This window comes from Babylonia areolata, chromosome 25, assembly GCF_041734735.1.
Source record: "Babylonia areolata isolate BAREFJ2019XMU chromosome 25, ASM4173473v1, whole genome shotgun sequence".
Lineage (NCBI taxonomy): Eukaryota > Metazoa > Mollusca > Gastropoda > Neogastropoda > Buccinidae > Babylonia > Babylonia areolata.
Window position 1 is genome coordinate 31,339,844 of NC_134900.1, and position 17,671 is coordinate 31,357,514.

General features: G+C 40.8%; 1 protein-coding gene across 12 annotated transcripts in view; it reads left to right on the forward strand.

The window, feature by feature from the left end:
- Window positions 1-17,671, forward strand: part of LOC143299785 (plasma membrane calcium-transporting ATPase 2-like) — a 169,681-nt gene that overhangs the window by 95,733 nt on the left and 56,277 nt on the right. For 10 of the 12 annotated variants that reach the window (XM_076613201.1, XM_076613209.1, XM_076613200.1 and 7 more), the window contains 5 exons: window positions 1,930-2,055; window positions 4,824-4,976; window positions 8,647-8,682; window positions 14,431-14,460; window positions 17,193-17,435. In XM_076613201.1, coding sequence (XP_076469316.1) covers window positions 1,930-2,055; window positions 4,824-4,976; window positions 8,647-8,682; window positions 14,431-14,460; window positions 17,193-17,435 — 588 coding nt within the window. The remainder of the gene's footprint in view (window positions 1-1,929; window positions 2,056-4,823; window positions 4,977-8,646; window positions 8,683-14,430; window positions 14,461-17,192; window positions 17,436-17,671) is intronic. The other 2 variants (XM_076613211.1, XM_076613212.1) reach the window with 2 other exon arrangements.

A 17,671-nucleotide genomic window follows, 5' to 3' on the forward strand; every position in this document is an offset into this window, starting at 1 on the left:
TTACATGCACACACACACACACACACACACACACACACACACACACACACACACACACACACACCCCACTCATGCATGCATGCACAGAGTGTTTAGAAATAATTTGCCATTTTGACCATGTTATCGGTTCAAGGACACAGTGCATGTATGAAAGATCTTTAAAACAAATAGAATGCTTATTCCGTTTGTGGTATTTAAAAAAAAAAAGAAAGAAAAAAAAAAGAAAAATAAGAAAAACACAAAGTGATCAAAGGTGAATGGTTTCAGGATATTCGCCATTCTCTTTCATCAGCAGTGTAGCAGATGATTGTTTTTTTCAAGCAAAACAAACATACTGAAGTAATGCCTTTTTTGTATACCCACATGTACACCATAGAATTATTTTTGTAAGTGACCCGTGAAGTGACAGACCAAGTGTATGGGGATGAGGAGCCTGCATGTTTGAACGTTAATGATGATGCCAAGGAACTTAAGTGTTATTTTGTTAAATAGATCCCACAACACATCAGTACAAAACTTCATTGAACTGAAAATGATTAATGACCAAATGATAAATTGTTTGAACACACACTCACTGCAAACATTCGTGCTTATTTCCTGAGAGGTTGATATCTGTGCATCTTATAATATAAAAGTTAAGGCTGTAGGTTCCACAGCCTATGATGGCCATCATGGCAGTGAATTCATATCACTGTCAAGGATTTGGCAATGGAAGGTAGGGCCTAATCCTCTCTGTCACTTTAACCTTGCCCAACCGAAGTTTGGTACCCATCCACACCTGGGTAGAGTGAGGAAAATGAGAGTGAAGTGCCTTTCCCAAACACTGAATACCAAGCCGAAACAGGGCCTGATCACCTGGTGAACACTGGATCAAAAGTCCAGCGACTGTCCAATTCAGCTGCAATGCCTCCGTCTTGAATATATAGTTTGCTAATGAATTTGCTCTTTTTAACTTAGTGGCTAGTGTGTCCTAACATGCTGGATAAAATGACCCATCATCAGTAAGCAGTTTGAAAACATGCCTGGGTTTGTTTTTTTTCCATCTTTTTTTTTTTCCTGTATACTTTTGCCTTCATTTTGGAGAATGTTTATAATGGGTTTTTTTTCCAGAACTTTTCTTAAAACTAGGAGGAAAAGGTTATGATATGAAGAGCCATATGTGTGTTCATGTGTGTACGGATATTCCCTGTCTCAAGTCTCTCTCTCTCACTCTTTCTCAGTCCCCCCTTAAGTAATAAAATTCTGCTTATTTATTCATCCATCCATGTTCCTTTAAACATCACATATGGCTCAGACCAGAGGATACATCATGAAGAGCATCTCTGGAAAATGATCATTCTGACCTTGATCTTGTCTCCATGATCACAAGTTCACAGTCGTTTTTATTGTTGTTTTTATTGTTCGCTTATTTCTTTAAAAAAAAAAAAAAAAGAAGAAGAAAATACTAAACCAAAGAAAAATCCTGACTGATGACAGGTACTGATAAACAGATGCATTGATCAGAGTTTTCTTTTTAGATCTAACACCTTTCTAAGTACGTGTAGTTTGCAGACATTGGGATTGGTAGTTTTTGTTGGGGGTTGGGGGAGGTAAGTTTTTTGCAGGATGCACTTCTTTGTGGATTTAAAATGACTGATATCTTGTTCATGGTTCAATGTCAGGGAAAGTCCTAAAAGACTATGATTTGGTCAGCACTGAAGCTGACTGCTCTGGTCACCCTTTCACAGACACAATCAGAACGTGGTTACCCAATCGACAAGTGGAGAGAGCATTTCCACTCGTCTACCCTGTGGTTTAGTTGCCCCAGACAGTTGGACGGGTGGGTATTCTGAGACTTGCTTATTAGTTTGTTCACCTGAACTGCATTTCTGTTTGCAGGCGACCCAGCTTATTAATTTGTTCACCAGTATACTGCATTTCTATTTCCAGGCGATCTATTACCAGCAGACGGGGTCATCATCCAGAGTAATGATTTAAAAATAGACGAGAGCTCATTGACGGGAGAATCGGATCATGTGAAGAAGGGAGAGAACACAGACCCCATGTTGTTATCAGGTAAGTTTCAGTAATAATGATGATGATAATAATAATCATAATGATAATAAGAATGATCATAATGATAATAACAATGGAATGATAATAATAGATAATAATAATAATGGTGATGTGAAATTATATAGACCCTATTTTCTAAAAAGGGCTCCAAGTACTTTTGAAAAAACTGGGGTAAATATACATACAGATAAAAATTGTTATACTATGCACACACTCACACGCACACGCACTCGCACTCACACTCTCACTTTCACATGTATACAAATTCCAGTGTTCTGAGTAGTGCACTTAAATGCTTAGGTAAAAGATCTAACTTTTGTGTGATGGTAGGATAGAGAGGGGGTCTAACAGAACATGTTTGGGATGGTATAGAGAAGGTCTAACAGGTTTGATATGATACAGAGAAGGTCTAACAGGTGTGTGATGGAAGAGAGGGTGTCTCTCAGGTGTGTGATGGTAGAGAGAGGGTCTGACAGGTGTGTGATGGTAGAGAGGGTCTGACAGGTGTGTGAGGGTCTGATAGGTGTGTGATGGTAGAGAGAGGGTCTGTCAGGTGTGTGATGGTAGAGAGAGGGTCTGACAGGTGTGTGATGGTAGAGAGAGGGTCTGTCAGGTGTGTGATGGTAGAGAGAGGGTCTGTCAGGTGTGTGATGGTAGAGAGAGGGTCTGTCAGGTGTGTGGTGGTAGAGAGAGGGTCTGACAGGTGTGTGGTGGTAGAGAGAGGGTCTGACAGGTGTGTGGTGGTAGAGAGAGAGGGTCTGTCAGGTGTGTGATGGTAGAGAGAGGGTCTGTCAGGTGTGTGATGGTAGAGAGAGGGTCTGTCAGGTGTGTGATGGTAGAGAGAGGGTCTGTCAGGTGTGTGATGGTAGAGGTCTGACAGGTGTGTGATGGTAGAGAGAGGGTCTGACAGGTGTGTGATGGTAGAGACAGGGTCTGACAGGTGTGTGGTGGTAGAGAGGGTCGGTCAGGTGTGTGGTGGTAGAGAGAGGGTCTGTCAGGTGTGTGATGGTAGAGAGAGGGTCTGTCAGGTGTGTGGTGGTAGAGAGAGGGTCTGACAGGTGTGTGATGGTAGAGAGAGGGTCTGTCAGGTGTGTGATGGTAGAGAGAGGGTCTGTCAGGTGTGTGATGGTAGAGAGAGGGTCTGTCAGGTGTGTGATGGTAGAGAGAGGGTCTGACAGGTGTGTGATGGTAGAGGGGGTCTGTCAGGTGTGTGATGGTAGAGAGAGGGTCTGACAGGTGTGTGATGGTAGAGAGAGGGTCTGACAGGTGTGTGATGGTAGAGAGAGGGTCTGACAGGTGTGTGATGGTAGAGGGGGTCTGTCAGGTGTGTGGTGGTAGAGAGGGGGTCTGACAGGTGTGTGATGGTAGAGAGAGGGTCTGTCAGGTGTGTGATGGTAGAGAGAGGGTCTGACAGGTGTGTGATGGTAGAGAGAGGGTCTGTCAGGTGTGTGATGGTAGAGAGAGGGTCTGACAGGTGTGTGATGGTAGAGGGGGTCTGTCAGGTGTGTGATGGTAGAGAGAGGGTCTGACAGGTGTGTGATGGTAGAGAGAGGGTCTGACAGGTGTGTGATGGTAGAGAGAGGGTCTGACAGGTGTGTGATGGTAGAGGGGGTTTGTCAGGTGTGTGATGGTAGAGAGAGGGTCTGACAGGTGTGTGATGGTAGAGAGAGGGTCTGACAGGTGTGTGATGGTAGAGAGAGGGTCTGTCAGGTGTGTGATAGTAGAGAGAGTGTCTGACAGGTGTGTGATGGTAGAGGGGGTCTGTCAGGTGTGTGATGGTAGAGGGAGTCTGTCAGGTGTGTCATGGTAGAGAGAGGGTCTGACAGGTGTGTGATGGTAGAGAGAGGGTCTGTCAGGTGTGTGGTGGTAGAGAGGGTCTGTCAGGTGTGTGGTGGAGAGAGGATCTGTCAGGTGTGTGAAGGTGTGTGATGGTAGAGAGAGGGTCTGTCAGGTGTGTGATGGTAGAGAGGGTCTGTCAGGTGTGTGGTGGTAGAGAGAGGATCTGTCAGGTGTGTGAAGGTGTGTGATGGTAGAGAGAGGGTCTGACAGGTGTGTGATGGTAGAGAGAGGGTCTGACAGGTGTGTGATGGTAGAGAGGGTCTGTCAGGTGTGTGGTGAAGAGAGGATCTGTCAGGTGTGTGAAGGTGTGTGATGGTAGAGAGAGGGTCTGTCAGGTGTGTGATGGTAGAGAGAGGGTCTGACAGGTGTGTGATGGTAGAGAGAGGGTCTGACAGGTGTGTGATGGTAGAGAGAGGGTCTGACAGGTGTGTGATGGTAGAGGGGGTCTGTCAGGTGTGTGATGGTAGAGGGGTGTGTGATGGTAGAGAGAGGGTCTGACAGGTGTGTGATGGTAGAGAGGGTCTGTCAGGTGTGTGATGGTAGAGAGGGTCTGTCAGGTGTGTAATGGTAGAGAGGGTCTGACAGGTGTGTGATGGTAGAGAGAGGGTCTGACAGGTGTGTGATGGTAGAGAGAGGGTCTAACAGGTGTGTGATGGTAGAGAGGGTCTGTCAGGTGTGTGATGGTAGAGAGCGGGTCTGTCAGGTGTATGATGGTAGAGGTCTGACAGGTGTGTGATGGTAGAGAGAGGGTCTGACAGGTGTGTGATGGTAGAGAGGGTCTGTCAGTTGTGTGATGGTAGAGAGAGGTCTAACAGGCTTATGATGGTAGAGACGGTCTGTCAGGTGTGCAATGATAGAGAGGGTCTTCCAGGTGTGTGATGGTAGAGAGAGGGTCTAACAGGCTTGTGATGGTAGAGAGGGTGTTGCAGGCACCCACGTAATGGAGGGCAGTGGCAAGATGGTGGTGACGGCCGTGGGGGTGAACTCTCAGACTGGTATCATCTTTGCTCTGCTTGGTGCATCCCAAGACGATGAGTACGCTGCCAAGAAGAAGAAGAAGGGCGAAGAAGACTCGGAAGCTGGTGAGTTTCTCACAGCCATGCATGAAGCTTAGCACTTAGCCCTATGGACAGTGTTCTGTCACTCCCTGCACACAAATATACTTTATACAGATGCATGCCTTCTGAAATAACTCTAAAGATGCATTTTCCTGATAACAACGCCTTCTATTGAAGAATCCGTTGACACGCTTAGTGTGTGACAGCATGTAAGGATTGCAGTTGACATCCAGGATGTATTGTGATTTTTTTTTCTTATTATTCACATGATAGCATTAATCTTGATTTGAGTGTGCAGTGAAGCATTTGTTTGCATCTGAGAGCATGTATGTGCGTTTTTATGACATGCCATGGGTTTGAAATGAGCAATTAGAATTACAAACAGAAAAGAAAGTTATAATGATGATAGTATTGTGGAATTTTGTGCTTTGTTTCCCTTACAGATCCTGGAGGTGTCAATATTTATGTGAAAGTTGTTTACTTCTTGTTTTGAAGCAAACTGTTCATTTTGGTTAGCATGATGTTTTGGGTTCAGATTTTGTTCTCTGAGTTTGTGCTGCCTGGAGCAAGAACAAACAGAATATAGCATCGTATGAACTATATGTTTAACACAAGTTGAATTTTGACAGGTAGGGAACAGAACATTTTTGTTGTTCGTTTGAATGGATGCCAACAATACAGGTAGAGTAATTGTGATCACTTCAAAACAGCTGTTTGTAAGTGAAGATGATACATGTAACTTCCAGCAGTCAATGTCCTTATGGTATGTTGTGTCTATTGTTTGGAATTGAGAATTGTTGACATGTGGATGTGAATATTTAATGAATACTCCGGTTCTCAAGTAAGTTCGATGCAAAAAGCTAATAAGCATTATAAGTGTCGTGGATGTGGATAGTTAGATGTCAAGGTTTCTCAGTTTGCTACTGTTTAGTAGCTTTTAGTTTTTTTGTAAGATGAAATCAGTCAGGAAATAGTCATAGGAAGCATGGTATAATAATGTATGTATCAAATACATTGTGTACAATGACACAGTGCTCAGTAACAGACAAATATTGCATTGTGTACATGATACAGTGTATATTGCAAGTATTAAAAAGAGTTGGGGCTTTTGGTTTTGGCCGGAAAGTGATACTAATGGAATAACATAAGGGCTATGCTTTAATGATCTGTGTTGTTTTACAATCAGCCATTGCAGAGTAAGTGCTGGATGTGCCTTGTTGCTGGACAGGGAAAGCAATTGAAGAAAATAAGTGCCATGAAAATGACACCGATGTTGTTATTATAGATGGTGATTATACATATTGTAGCAATGAAAATATTGATAATGATTTTGATGATGATGATGAAATGCTAAAAATGTTATGACTACTATTGATAATAATGTGAGGATAATCATTTGTGACTCCATTAGTAGGATAGGGTCGTAGACTTTGTTAGATGTCAGACATGCATTATGATGTCAGTCAGTTGTACCCCAGCTCCAGGGCTTGCACACTCACATGTGCTCACACACACACACACACACACACACACACACACACACATACACACACACACACACACACACACACACACACACACACACACACACACACATGCTTTGATTTTTTTTTTTTTTTTCCTTAAAGGTTTCCAACACGAACATGAGATTAAACATAACTAATGCCAGAGGACAGTGCCACCCTAGCAGCTAGTTTCTCATTCCCAGTGCATCCCTTGAGAACCATTTTCATGCATTGACTGATAACATGTGCCAGTAGACAGGTTTCCTTGCATTATTACTGTGTATCATTTCGTCTAGAACCGAATGCCAAGTGCACTATCAGTTTTCTTCCTGTAGTCTTTAGTTTTATTTTCAATCAGACTCTTTTGTCCAGAGATTTGTGCTGCATCAGTTTAGTTTTCTTCATTTATTCATTTATTTATTTATACAGTTCCATCCGCTAGACTAGATGGCCAGTTTTATTAGTTAGCAACTATCACGGTTCCTTGCCACTTTCTGTATCTGGGCCGTCACTGTCTTAAGGAACTTAACTGCCCCATAGTTTTATAAATATTTTCAAGTGTGAGAGTGGTATCCACAGGTTTATCATTCCAGTGTTAAAAACATAGTTTTATTTGATTAAATTCATACTAGAATGAGTTTTTTCTCAAAGTGAGATCAAGCTTTGGATCCCGTCCCAGTGCCCATACTAACCTACTGATGTGTTGATTAGAAAGTGTGTTGATTTTGAAGCGAGTGATTTTGCTCTGTCCATGGCTGTCTTGTGCGATGGGACAGCACATGACGTACGCCTAGTGGCGGTCAAAGGTACAGTTGTCCCTCAAACTCTCCCCCTCCCCACCCCCCACCCCCTCTTGGGCCACTATTGGTCCTACTTGCTACCTTACCTTACCACACTGATGTGTTCTGCATTGTTTGTAGTGTGGCATACAGTGCTCTCTGATGAGCTTGTCAAGCCTTTTTTTCCTCTGTTTTTTTCTTCTCCTTTCTTTTTCTTCTTCTCATTCTCTCTCTGTCTCTCTCTTTGCTAATATGTATTCATTCTGTTTGGCCAGACTGGATATCTTACCTTTCTTTCCCCCCGTTATATGTTTACATTTCTTAATTTTGTGGGGCTTTGGCAATCTGCTTGGTCTGTCCCCCCTCCCCCAACCTCCCTTTCTTGTGTCCCAGAATCATTGGAAAATGACGGCTGTAGGCTTTACACAATCATCAGCTTGTCAACTGCCCGCCTCAGACAGTGCTGGTGGGCCATAGTCCTGTTCCTTTCAGTGTCAGAGCACTGATAATGCTTATTCAGTGTCAGAAGTTTAGGTTTTATACTGTTGACTACAGGCCGAATAAGATGGAGGTTTTAAGGGGGGGGGGGGGGGGGGGTAAAAAAAATGTGCTTTTTCTCTTTTTTTATATATTTATTGATTTATTTGTTTATCTGTCTATCTTTTTCTCTCTTTTTTTCCTTTCTTTTCTGTTTGTGTTTAAAGTTCCATGTGGCTTTTTTTTTTCTTTTTTTTTTTTAACTTTAATACACATTCTGTTGGACAAGGCTAGGCAAGGCAACTTTTCTCTTTAAATGAAAAAATAACTGTTGAGGGTACAAAAAATATACATGTTTGTATGTGTTTTTAAAACACTTCCATACCACAAGTTATGTATAATAAATGCTTCTCTTTTTGTTTAATTGACGAGGAAAGGGGTCATGGGAAAACATAGGTGACTACTGCTGTATTTAAACACATACATTGTTTCTCTCATTAAAGTGAGTAATATTTGGCATCTCCCAGTTGTTGGGCTTTTTAGTGGACTTCTCATGTTGCAAAATAAACGTATGGGAAAAAAGACTGCTGATACAAATCTGAGGTGTCAAGAGAGAGTAAAAATTCATCTGTCATCTGTTCCTCCCATTTGTTTTAGCTGTTTTGTTTGTGTGTGTTGAAGTGAGTGGTGAGAGTGTAGAGATGGATGGACTTGATGTGTGTATGATGTGGAGAGAGCTTTAAGGGGTGTGCTGTACCAGGCAGATTGTCTCTCTGCCCCCCAGGCTTTCCACACTTATCTATATCACACATTTCAGTGTAGTGTTCTTTTTTTTTATATAATAAATTTTAGTGTATACCCTTGTACTTTTTTTTTTTTTTACGGCTTTTACTAATGACCTCATTTGTGCCATTTTTTTAACTCAACTTTCAGGACACCGCAAAAACAATCATGGACAGGCAGAACCATGTAAGTGACCACCACCTCCTACCACTTATTATTCTTGCTGCCAAATGCCTCATTAGCTACAGCAGTGTCTGTTATTACTATTACCATGTCTGCTGCTGCTCAAGTCAGGGGGCTGCTTTAGCTGGTGTCAGCCAAGTTGGCAGTGAGGGAAAGGGGTAAGGAGGGGGGACGGCTGTGTTGGGGTTGGGGGGGGGGAGAAGAGACATGTAACCTTGAAATAATGGGTGCAGACGTTGGGATTATTTAGGTGTAGATTTGTGTAGCTGTGTCTGAACTGTACTGGAAGATGATGAGCACCTAAAGGCAGCTGTCAGTCAAGTCTGCCCAGAGAGGCAGCCTGTTGTGCAAATGACTCCTATCTTTATAATGCACTCTAAGCTTGGTCTCTGACCAAAGATAGGCTCTATATAAGTATCCAAAATATATATATCATAGATAATGAATAGGATTTGTCCAGTTCATGATCCTTGTTCACAGTCCTCACGTTCTGATGTGGCACAGTTTGCACGTCTGGCTTTGGTTTTCATTTCCAAGAAATTTTCTTCATATATGTTATGTATTTTGGAGGGTCTGTTTGATTTCAGATGTGCCTGAAAATGTTGAAATGTTGTATAAACTTATCAAAGCACAGTCAGCAGGATAGGTATGTGTGTTGTTGGTCCAAGGTGAACACACAAATGTCTCCATTTCAAAGACGTGCAGTTGATTGTTTGTACTGTGACTGACAACAGAGCTGTATTCAGAAGTTCGGAAAGGTGTTCAACAGGAAAGAATGAGAACAGAGAAAATCAATCACTTCAAGGTTGCCTGGGAATTGCTTAGGATCAGGTGAACAGAAGAAAGTATTTCCCTTCAACCATTGGTTGGTTGCTTCTTTGTTTACAGGGTTTTTTTTGTTTGTTTGGTTGGTTGGTTGGTTGTTTTTTTGTGTGTGTGTGGGTTTTTTTTTGTTGTTTTTTTTTTTATAAACCAGTTGTCTTTGTGATTGTTGACATCAATTCTGGCAGTGGAATCCAGTGCAGGTTGAAGTCTTGGGAAATAAAGAAACACTTGTGTCATTTGTAAATGCTAGGACGAGTTCTGCATTTGTCAAGTTCTGCTAGCACGTGCTTTTCTCCAGATTGCTAGTTTTATGATGGCTTCAGAATGTTGAGTGAAGGACCTTTGGCAGTGCAGTATAGTGTGAAGTTGGGCAGCACAAAGGCAGAGTGTGGACTGAAATGAGAAGAGAACAGGTTGAGAATTCATGGGTGAAGGAGAAGTCATGCAGTGGGAGGTAGAAAGTCAAGGATTTGGGGAAAGAAATAAAGGGACTGAAGGGAAAAAATATGCAAGGGGAAAAAAGAACAACCCAGTGGAGTTGAGGGAGGAGGGTGAATGTGATGTCCTGTTCTGGGGGAAAAAAAAAAAGCAAAAAAAAAAACACAAAAAAACCCACTGATGATGAGTTGTTGGTCTGTGTGTCCTGTCCCCTGCCCACAGTGCTACACTTTTTGTCAACATAACCCACCAGTTTCCCTTCCCCTTTCCCCACCTCCCAACCTCAACACACCTCTTTTATTTTCATCATACCTCACCACCCCATCCCACTCCTTTGCAATCTTTTTTAAGATTCTGGTCGACATTATTACCTTGCTGATGTGGCTTAAGTATTTCTGGTGTCAGGTCAAGCTCTGCTTTTGAGAGATGTGATAAGTCTTGCACAGCCTCCATATTTTGGAAACAGGCTAACGCGTAACAGAAATCAAGACGATCACGTCAAGATGATCTTGTCCACAGATGGATCTTTTGCTATTAGTTTTGAGTTCCAGAGAGGTGTCAAACTGTGTAGATGGATCCATGTATGCTACACCACATTTGTTTCAGGGGGGGGGGGGGGGGGGAGCAGATCCCTAACCTTTGCTTAAACCCATCACAATGGTAAGGCCTTGAGATAATTGTCTGATTTGGTTGGGTTTTTTGGGGGATTTTTTTCAAATGTCCTTTGATCATTTGTGTAAAGCTGTGGATGGACATACACACGGGGAAAAAAAAAAAAAAAAAAAGATGGAATTATTCACAAATTGCCTGTCAGAACTGTGCTTAACCGAAAAGTTTGTGGAAATTAAGATGGAAAACTGAGACTTTGCTGAGAAAGAAAATGGTGTTAACGCTTGTACAGTGGGTAATGATGCTGACCTGTTGTTGTTTTTTTCCTCCTTCACAGTTGTAGATTTGACCAGTCTGTCCTCTTTCATATTCCAATCCCCTCTCCCTCCATCCCTCCACTTTTGAACGCTTGTCTTTTTAAGATACCAGCTTTGCTCTGGGCTTTTTGTGGCTGTAAATGTAGTGAGATGGAACCCCAAGATTCCCAGGCAGGATTCATTGTGGAACTGTGTTCACAAAGCGTAGTGCAGTGTCATTTAGTGCCCTGCTTTGGATGTGGCTATGGTTTGTTTTGGCTTTTTGTTGTCACAACCTGTGATGTTTTGCTTTAGTTGTAAAAAAAAAAAAAAAAAAAAAAAAAAAAAGGAGAAGAAGAAGAAGAAAAAATGGTGTGGGGGAGGACTGTATGAAGAGAGAGTTGGGTTTTTTTAGACTGAATTAAGTTTGTCCCAAACACTTGCTGGATAGATACACTGTATGCCGTCAAGTCCATTTGAGTGCCGCATTCTGATAAACTAGAACCAGATGAAAATAAAATAAAAACAGAACTATATTAATCAGCTGGGCTCAAGTATATCAGTACAAACGAGACTGCTGCACTCCAATGGTCAGGAGATGTACAGTGTAGTCTGGGAAAGTGAAAGGAAGATGATGAGCATGTGTGTGTGTGTGTGTGTGAGTGTGTGTGTGTTTAGATTGCTTTGTAATTTTTTGTAAACATTAACATATATAATAAATATGTTGAAAACTTAGTGATATTATTGGTGGTATATTAGTGCATGTACCAGATTATGGGGAAATTACATTATATAGTTGCATACGAGATGAATGGATGAATAGCAACTGCAAGTTTTCTCTCACAGTTGGTATATAGATATATAAGTATATATGAATATATATAATCCTTTTTTTTTCTTTTCCTATGCACTGTTTGATTGGTAAATGCAGTGGAGTTTGTTTAGTGTAGCTAAAGAACTGTAGTAAGGGTGGTATGGTGGCGTTGACATGCATGCATAACGCTGTTTTGAGGTGCATGAAGATGATTTTTTCCCTTTTTTTTCTCTTAATACTTCACTTTTTTCCTCCATTTCCTCCCTCCCCTCATTCTCTTCCCAGTGACCATCCTGTGCTGTGTCCATTCTTCATTCTTGCTTCATTTCAACAAGAAACAAGCAGTGTTTCTTTCAGGGTTGTGTTTTGATACTCCAAGTTAAGGGCAGTGGGTTGGGTGTCCTCATTTTGTAAGTCTTCTTTCCTTTAACTAACCCAGTTTTCTTGGCTCTCTGTCAGCTAGTTCAAGAAAATTAGATGAGAAGAAAAAAACACAAATACCTCAGCTGATAAATGTTTAACATTGATCTTGTGGATTTTTTTCTTTGAGTTTTATAAACTTGATGATGGTTTGATATGCAGAAATGTTATTACATTAATGGCTGTCTCAAAGTGTAGTTGCTTCCAGTGCGACAATTCGAAATATCGGCAGAATTTAAAAGAGCATATATTTGTTGTCTTTTAAATCTGAAGTGGTTTAGTTCATCCTGCTCAACAGAATAGTATAAATTTCTACAGTAAATAAGTGGCGTAAGGACTTTAAGCATTTGTCTGGGTAAAAATGATTGGTTCAATCTGTTGGCAATGTTTTAAGAGAGAACATCTTGTCGATAAAGTTATTTATAGACACAAGTCCTTCCATTGACCAGAATATTTATCATTGATAAATTTTCATCAAAAGCAAGGAGACCACAGGCCTAAACCTGCATAATTTTGGTTCCTGCCTTGCCAAGGACTGTAACCCTTCTGCCCCAACTTCCCCTGTCTCCTTGCCCCTTCTGTATCTCTGTCTTTCCACATCGATTTTCTCTTTTTTCAGCTGAGTATTACTCTTTGTTTTATTTCTGTCTTCTTTTCTCTTTGAAAAGTGGTTTTCTTCCCTGGTTTGAATCCTGGGTTTGAATGTTTGGAAGAGTGGAAGCATGTGTTGATGGTACCAGTGGGTGCACAATGGGGTGGAACATGGAGCATTATAATCTTGCACATTGACTGATGAATTCATGTGGATTTCTGGAGTAAGGTCTGTTTCTTGTGACCTGATTATTTCTGATTAAAAACCAAGGGTTTTTTGGTTGTTGTTGTTTTTTAGCAGCTGTACACTGTGTGCTTAAGTAGCAAAATAAACAAGAAAAAAAAATTCAGTTTGCTTTGAAATTTACCTTGTAGCTGATGGTGTCTTTCTTCCATTAACATGTTAGAACATTTTGTACACCTCACCTCAACAGTTAAGGCATTCATATTAGTTGTATTCTTGATTGTTCATGCTGAGGCCTACAAGGGAGAATATTTCATGAAAGTGAGCCGGAACCGGCAGTCTGTATACAACTGTGCATCTTTCGTATCTAAGATCCATCAAGGTTAGGAAGAGGCAGTCACTGAAGTCAACTGCAGGTAGGACATCTTTAAAATGGGAAGTGAGGGAAAGCGATCATCTCAGATATGAAGCCTTTATTGCATAGTAACTTCATTGCCTGAAACTTCAAATTGACACCAATTTAACTTCTTTTTTTTTTTTAATCAGATGGTCATAGCTATGTCCTAGACTTCACCAGATTTTCTTTCTTTTTTTGTGTGTGACCCTCTTAGGATGACAACTTTTGATCGTGTGTACACCAGTGATCATTGCTGAAAACTTTGAAAAATTGTAACAAAGGAAAATATCTGGTTCCTTCGCCCCTTCATGTTCCTTGCAGCAAAACAAAATGAAGAATCTGTTTTCAAACTCTTCCTGAATGATCAGGTCACCAGGAAATGGATGTGCTCTTCATCTGTCTTAGATTTGATAGTTATTATTTAACTCTTGTGCCCGTCACTGACCCTCCTTGTTTGTTTTCTTGTTCTTGTCTCAAGACTATCTTTCTATAGGGTTGGCTGTATAATCTTGGGTGTGGGTGCTTCTTTTCTTTCCTTTTTTTATATTTTATTTTATCCAGTATGCTTTCACAGTTTCTTTATTGACTCCTTATGCATGCATGTCACACGTCAAAGATTTAACATGTCATCTTTGCATGAGAGAAAAGAGGTGACAAGGTTAATATCATGTACATATATATGTATATTATTGCATGGAATGTAGGGTATGTCTCCTTTTATTGCTGTGTTGAGAGGTTTGTGGGTGTAAGGCTTTCATGATACATGTACTAATAACTGCCTGCTGCATCCATGCTTTCTGCGCTCTAGAGATGTTCCGATGGGTTCTCTTATCTTCATACCGCAGACTGTTGTCAGTGATTACAATTTAAGGCAAAAAATTAAAGTTCTAATAATGCAATATGAATTTTAGAAGAGAAAAGAAAAGAAAGCATTGATGCAGTAGATAATGATAACATGAAACTTTAATGATTTTACAGGGAATGGCAAATGGTAAATTGAAGAATGATATTGCTGAGTGATTTAAAGAATGTCTCAACATTAATTTTTTGCATGCTGATTGTTTGGTTTGTGATTGAAAACTGTTTGAATTGCCATGAGTTTGGTTTTGCCCATGTTTGAATTGCCCGTGTTTGAATGACGGAGTTTTGTTTGTTTGTTGTTTGTTTCTTTCTTTAGTGCTGTCCAATGAAGCGGGCGGCAAAGTGGGTACGTTCTTCTCAAGTCCTTTCGTCCTTTTGTCTTCTCTCTTTTTCTCACCGTGACCTGTTTTTTCACCATTCATCTTTGCATTAGATCATATCAAGTAAAACCTCAAAGGACATTCTCTTGATTTTTGCCTTGATGTAAAAAAAAAAGAAAAGTTTCTTCCATCTCTCTCTTCATGGCCTTCAGCATTGAGGTTAAAAGTGGACCTGGTTTTCAAGTGCTTCGATGAATGTTTTGCATTAACCTCTTGACTGCTGAATCTTGATGAAATAAGATTAGTGGAATACAAGTTTAAGTGTGATTGTTACTTCATGTGTGCTTGTCAGCAGTGTAATTGATTTTAGCGAACAACAGCAATACAATCCTGGAAGAAAGGGAGTCGAGAAACAGAATGGTGGCTGACGTCCTGACCTGTAAGCTCTGTCTTGTCTCAATGAGGTGGCAGTCCTCCATGTATGAGCATAGTCATCAGCAGCAGTCAAGGGTTTAATGCACTGAGAAAACCTGTAAATTGTCAGTACTGACAGTTGATTCTTGAAAGAAGAGGCAGACAAATTCTCTCTTGCTATGTCTGATTCACAAAGGATCTTGGCATGGAAGAATGCTTAACAGCATGAAGTGTGTATTCATGAATTGAGAGTGGCATCTTGTCTAACGATTCCTCTTGAGACTGTCTTCAGTTCTGCAGTCTACTTGGGAAGTGACGGATACATTCATTGCATTGTTCATCACTTGGGAAGTGACGGATATATTCATTGCATTGTTCATCACTTGGGAAGTCACTGATATGTTCCTTGCAGTGTTCATCACTTGGGAAGGGACTGAAATGTTCATTACTTGGGAAGGGACTGATACATTCATTGCATCGTTCAGCTCTGACATCAGCCTTTGCCCTGTCAGTCTGAGACTGCTCTTATGGACAAGTTTGATATTTAATATTCATTATTTTCGTTTATTATTTTCGTTTCTGTCTATGCCTGTCTATCTCTCCATTGTGTATTTCTCCTGATCCCATCCCCCCTCCCCTCTCTCTCTCTCTCTCTCTCATTCAAAGTTAGAATTAATTTACTGTGCACAAGAAGCACTTTTGTTCTACAGGTTTAAGTTTGTACGTATTTTACATTTTGTTGTGGCTGAGTGATCACCATATTGTGTACTTTTGACCTCTTTCTAGGGGCCGGAGGCCTGGAGATTAAAGTTTTGTTCTTGTTCTTGTTCTTGTTCTCTCTCTCTCTCATTCACATGCGCACGTAAACACACAAACACACACACACAGTGTTGTGCAGAAACTTTATTTTAGTGAGTGAGGATAGCTGATCTACAATATTTTTTATAGTGGTTTTTGTTTTTTGAATTTAGTTTTCAGTGCCTTTTACAATAGAAACCAATAGTTTTTTTGGTGTTTTTTTTTTTTTCAATCAAGTGTTTAGATGAAGTTCAACAAGCCCTTTTGAAATTCAAGGTCAGAGGTCACAGAACGTAGCATTATAATAACAGGAAAAACTTCTAGGCACAAAAGAGATAAGGTCTTGCAATTAAGCTTGATAACAGGTATTGATGAAGCTGAGAAAAAAATTCAAAAAAAGTCAAGGTCAGGAGTCAAGAGTTCAAGGTCACATGGTAAAATGCGGAAAAAATGTTGAAGTATGATAGAGCTTCAAAGAAACATTCTATTTCTTCTATTTTTTTTCTTTTTTATGATTAAAACCTGTTTGAGTGATTGGTTTTGGCCATTGAAAACAATTTCAAAAGTCAAAGTTGGAAGTCAAGGTCACAAAGGTGCCGTTGAAAATATCCTGTTGCAACAGGTTGATTTGCTCAATAGTGTCCGTTTTTTTGTTGTTGTTTTTTTCCCCCTTTATGCAGTATTTCTATGTCAGTTGTGTGTATGACATGTGGCATTTCCACTTTTGACTGTTCCTTAAGAAGAACCTATAGGTCAGAAACATTAACGTTTCCTGTCAAAGTGAGCCATATTTGACAACCTACTGTTCTTGTTTTACAGATTTTCTCTCCTATTGTCAGTTTCATAGACTCAGCAGTCATCTTTTGTTGTTTTGAATTAGATTTAATTCTGTTCGATTCAAGAGACGTTATTGTTTGACTCAAACAATTAAAACAGAAAATGTGCTTTTATTCAAATACTTACCAGCACAATATAGCAACCTTTCTTCTTATTATTATTATGAGCAATTACGCCTAATCTTGAAAATAAGCCCTAGGTGTTTACAAATAGAACACATATGTAAATATCAAAAATTGAACACAAGATACCAAACATTAAAACTGTTCATCCACCACCACCCACACAATACACACAAGCACATGCGTACGTACGCACACAAGCCATAGCACACAATTGTAAATAGTACACAATCAAAAATACCACCAAACAAATCCTGAAACTATCAAAACTCACTCACAAATAGTCATTTTAGATCATACTGGAAACGGATGAGCTGTTGAGAATTAATCTGGAAGGGAAAAACCCTCAGAGCACAGTTTACAATTAATTGGCATCTTCTTTTTAGTGAGTGATATTTTAGCCTCAATGAAATACTCATCAGCAGATTATCATAACCTTTCAGTTCATAGTTTAAGAATGATTGGCATATTCTTATTATTATGTTTTTTTGGTGAGTAATGATCACACTTTTCACCCCACCCCAACCCCTTCCCCACACCCCTCCTCCCCCTCTCTGCTGTGTGTGTGTGTCCCCCCTGAACTCCAGACATGGACAGCATCAACGTGTCCATCCCCAACAACTCGCACAACTCAGCGGGGGCGGCGGTTCGCTCCCCTCCGACACTGGTGAACAAGGACGGGGACGGGGCCCCCAACAACCAGGTGGTGGCCAACGCCTCAGGGGACGCAGGAGAGGAGGCAAAGGAGAAGAAGAGCGGCTTCGGCCGCAAGGAGAAGTCGGTGCTGCAGACCAAGCTGACCCGCCTGGCCATCCAGATCGGCTACGCTGGTGAGTCGGTCCGTCTGTCCATGTTGCCTGTGTTGTTTCGTTCTTAACCCCCTTGAGTGCCTGCTGGGGGTGGGGGTGGAGGTGGGGACAGTAGAAGGTTGGTGTTTCCAGTCATAAATCAGCATCAAGAACAATCTGCTCCCAAAACAACAGGTCAAAATCGAATGCGTGAATTTTTAGCTTTCCAGAGATATTTCCCTTATTTTGATGATGTCATCACTAGGTACAGTGGCACT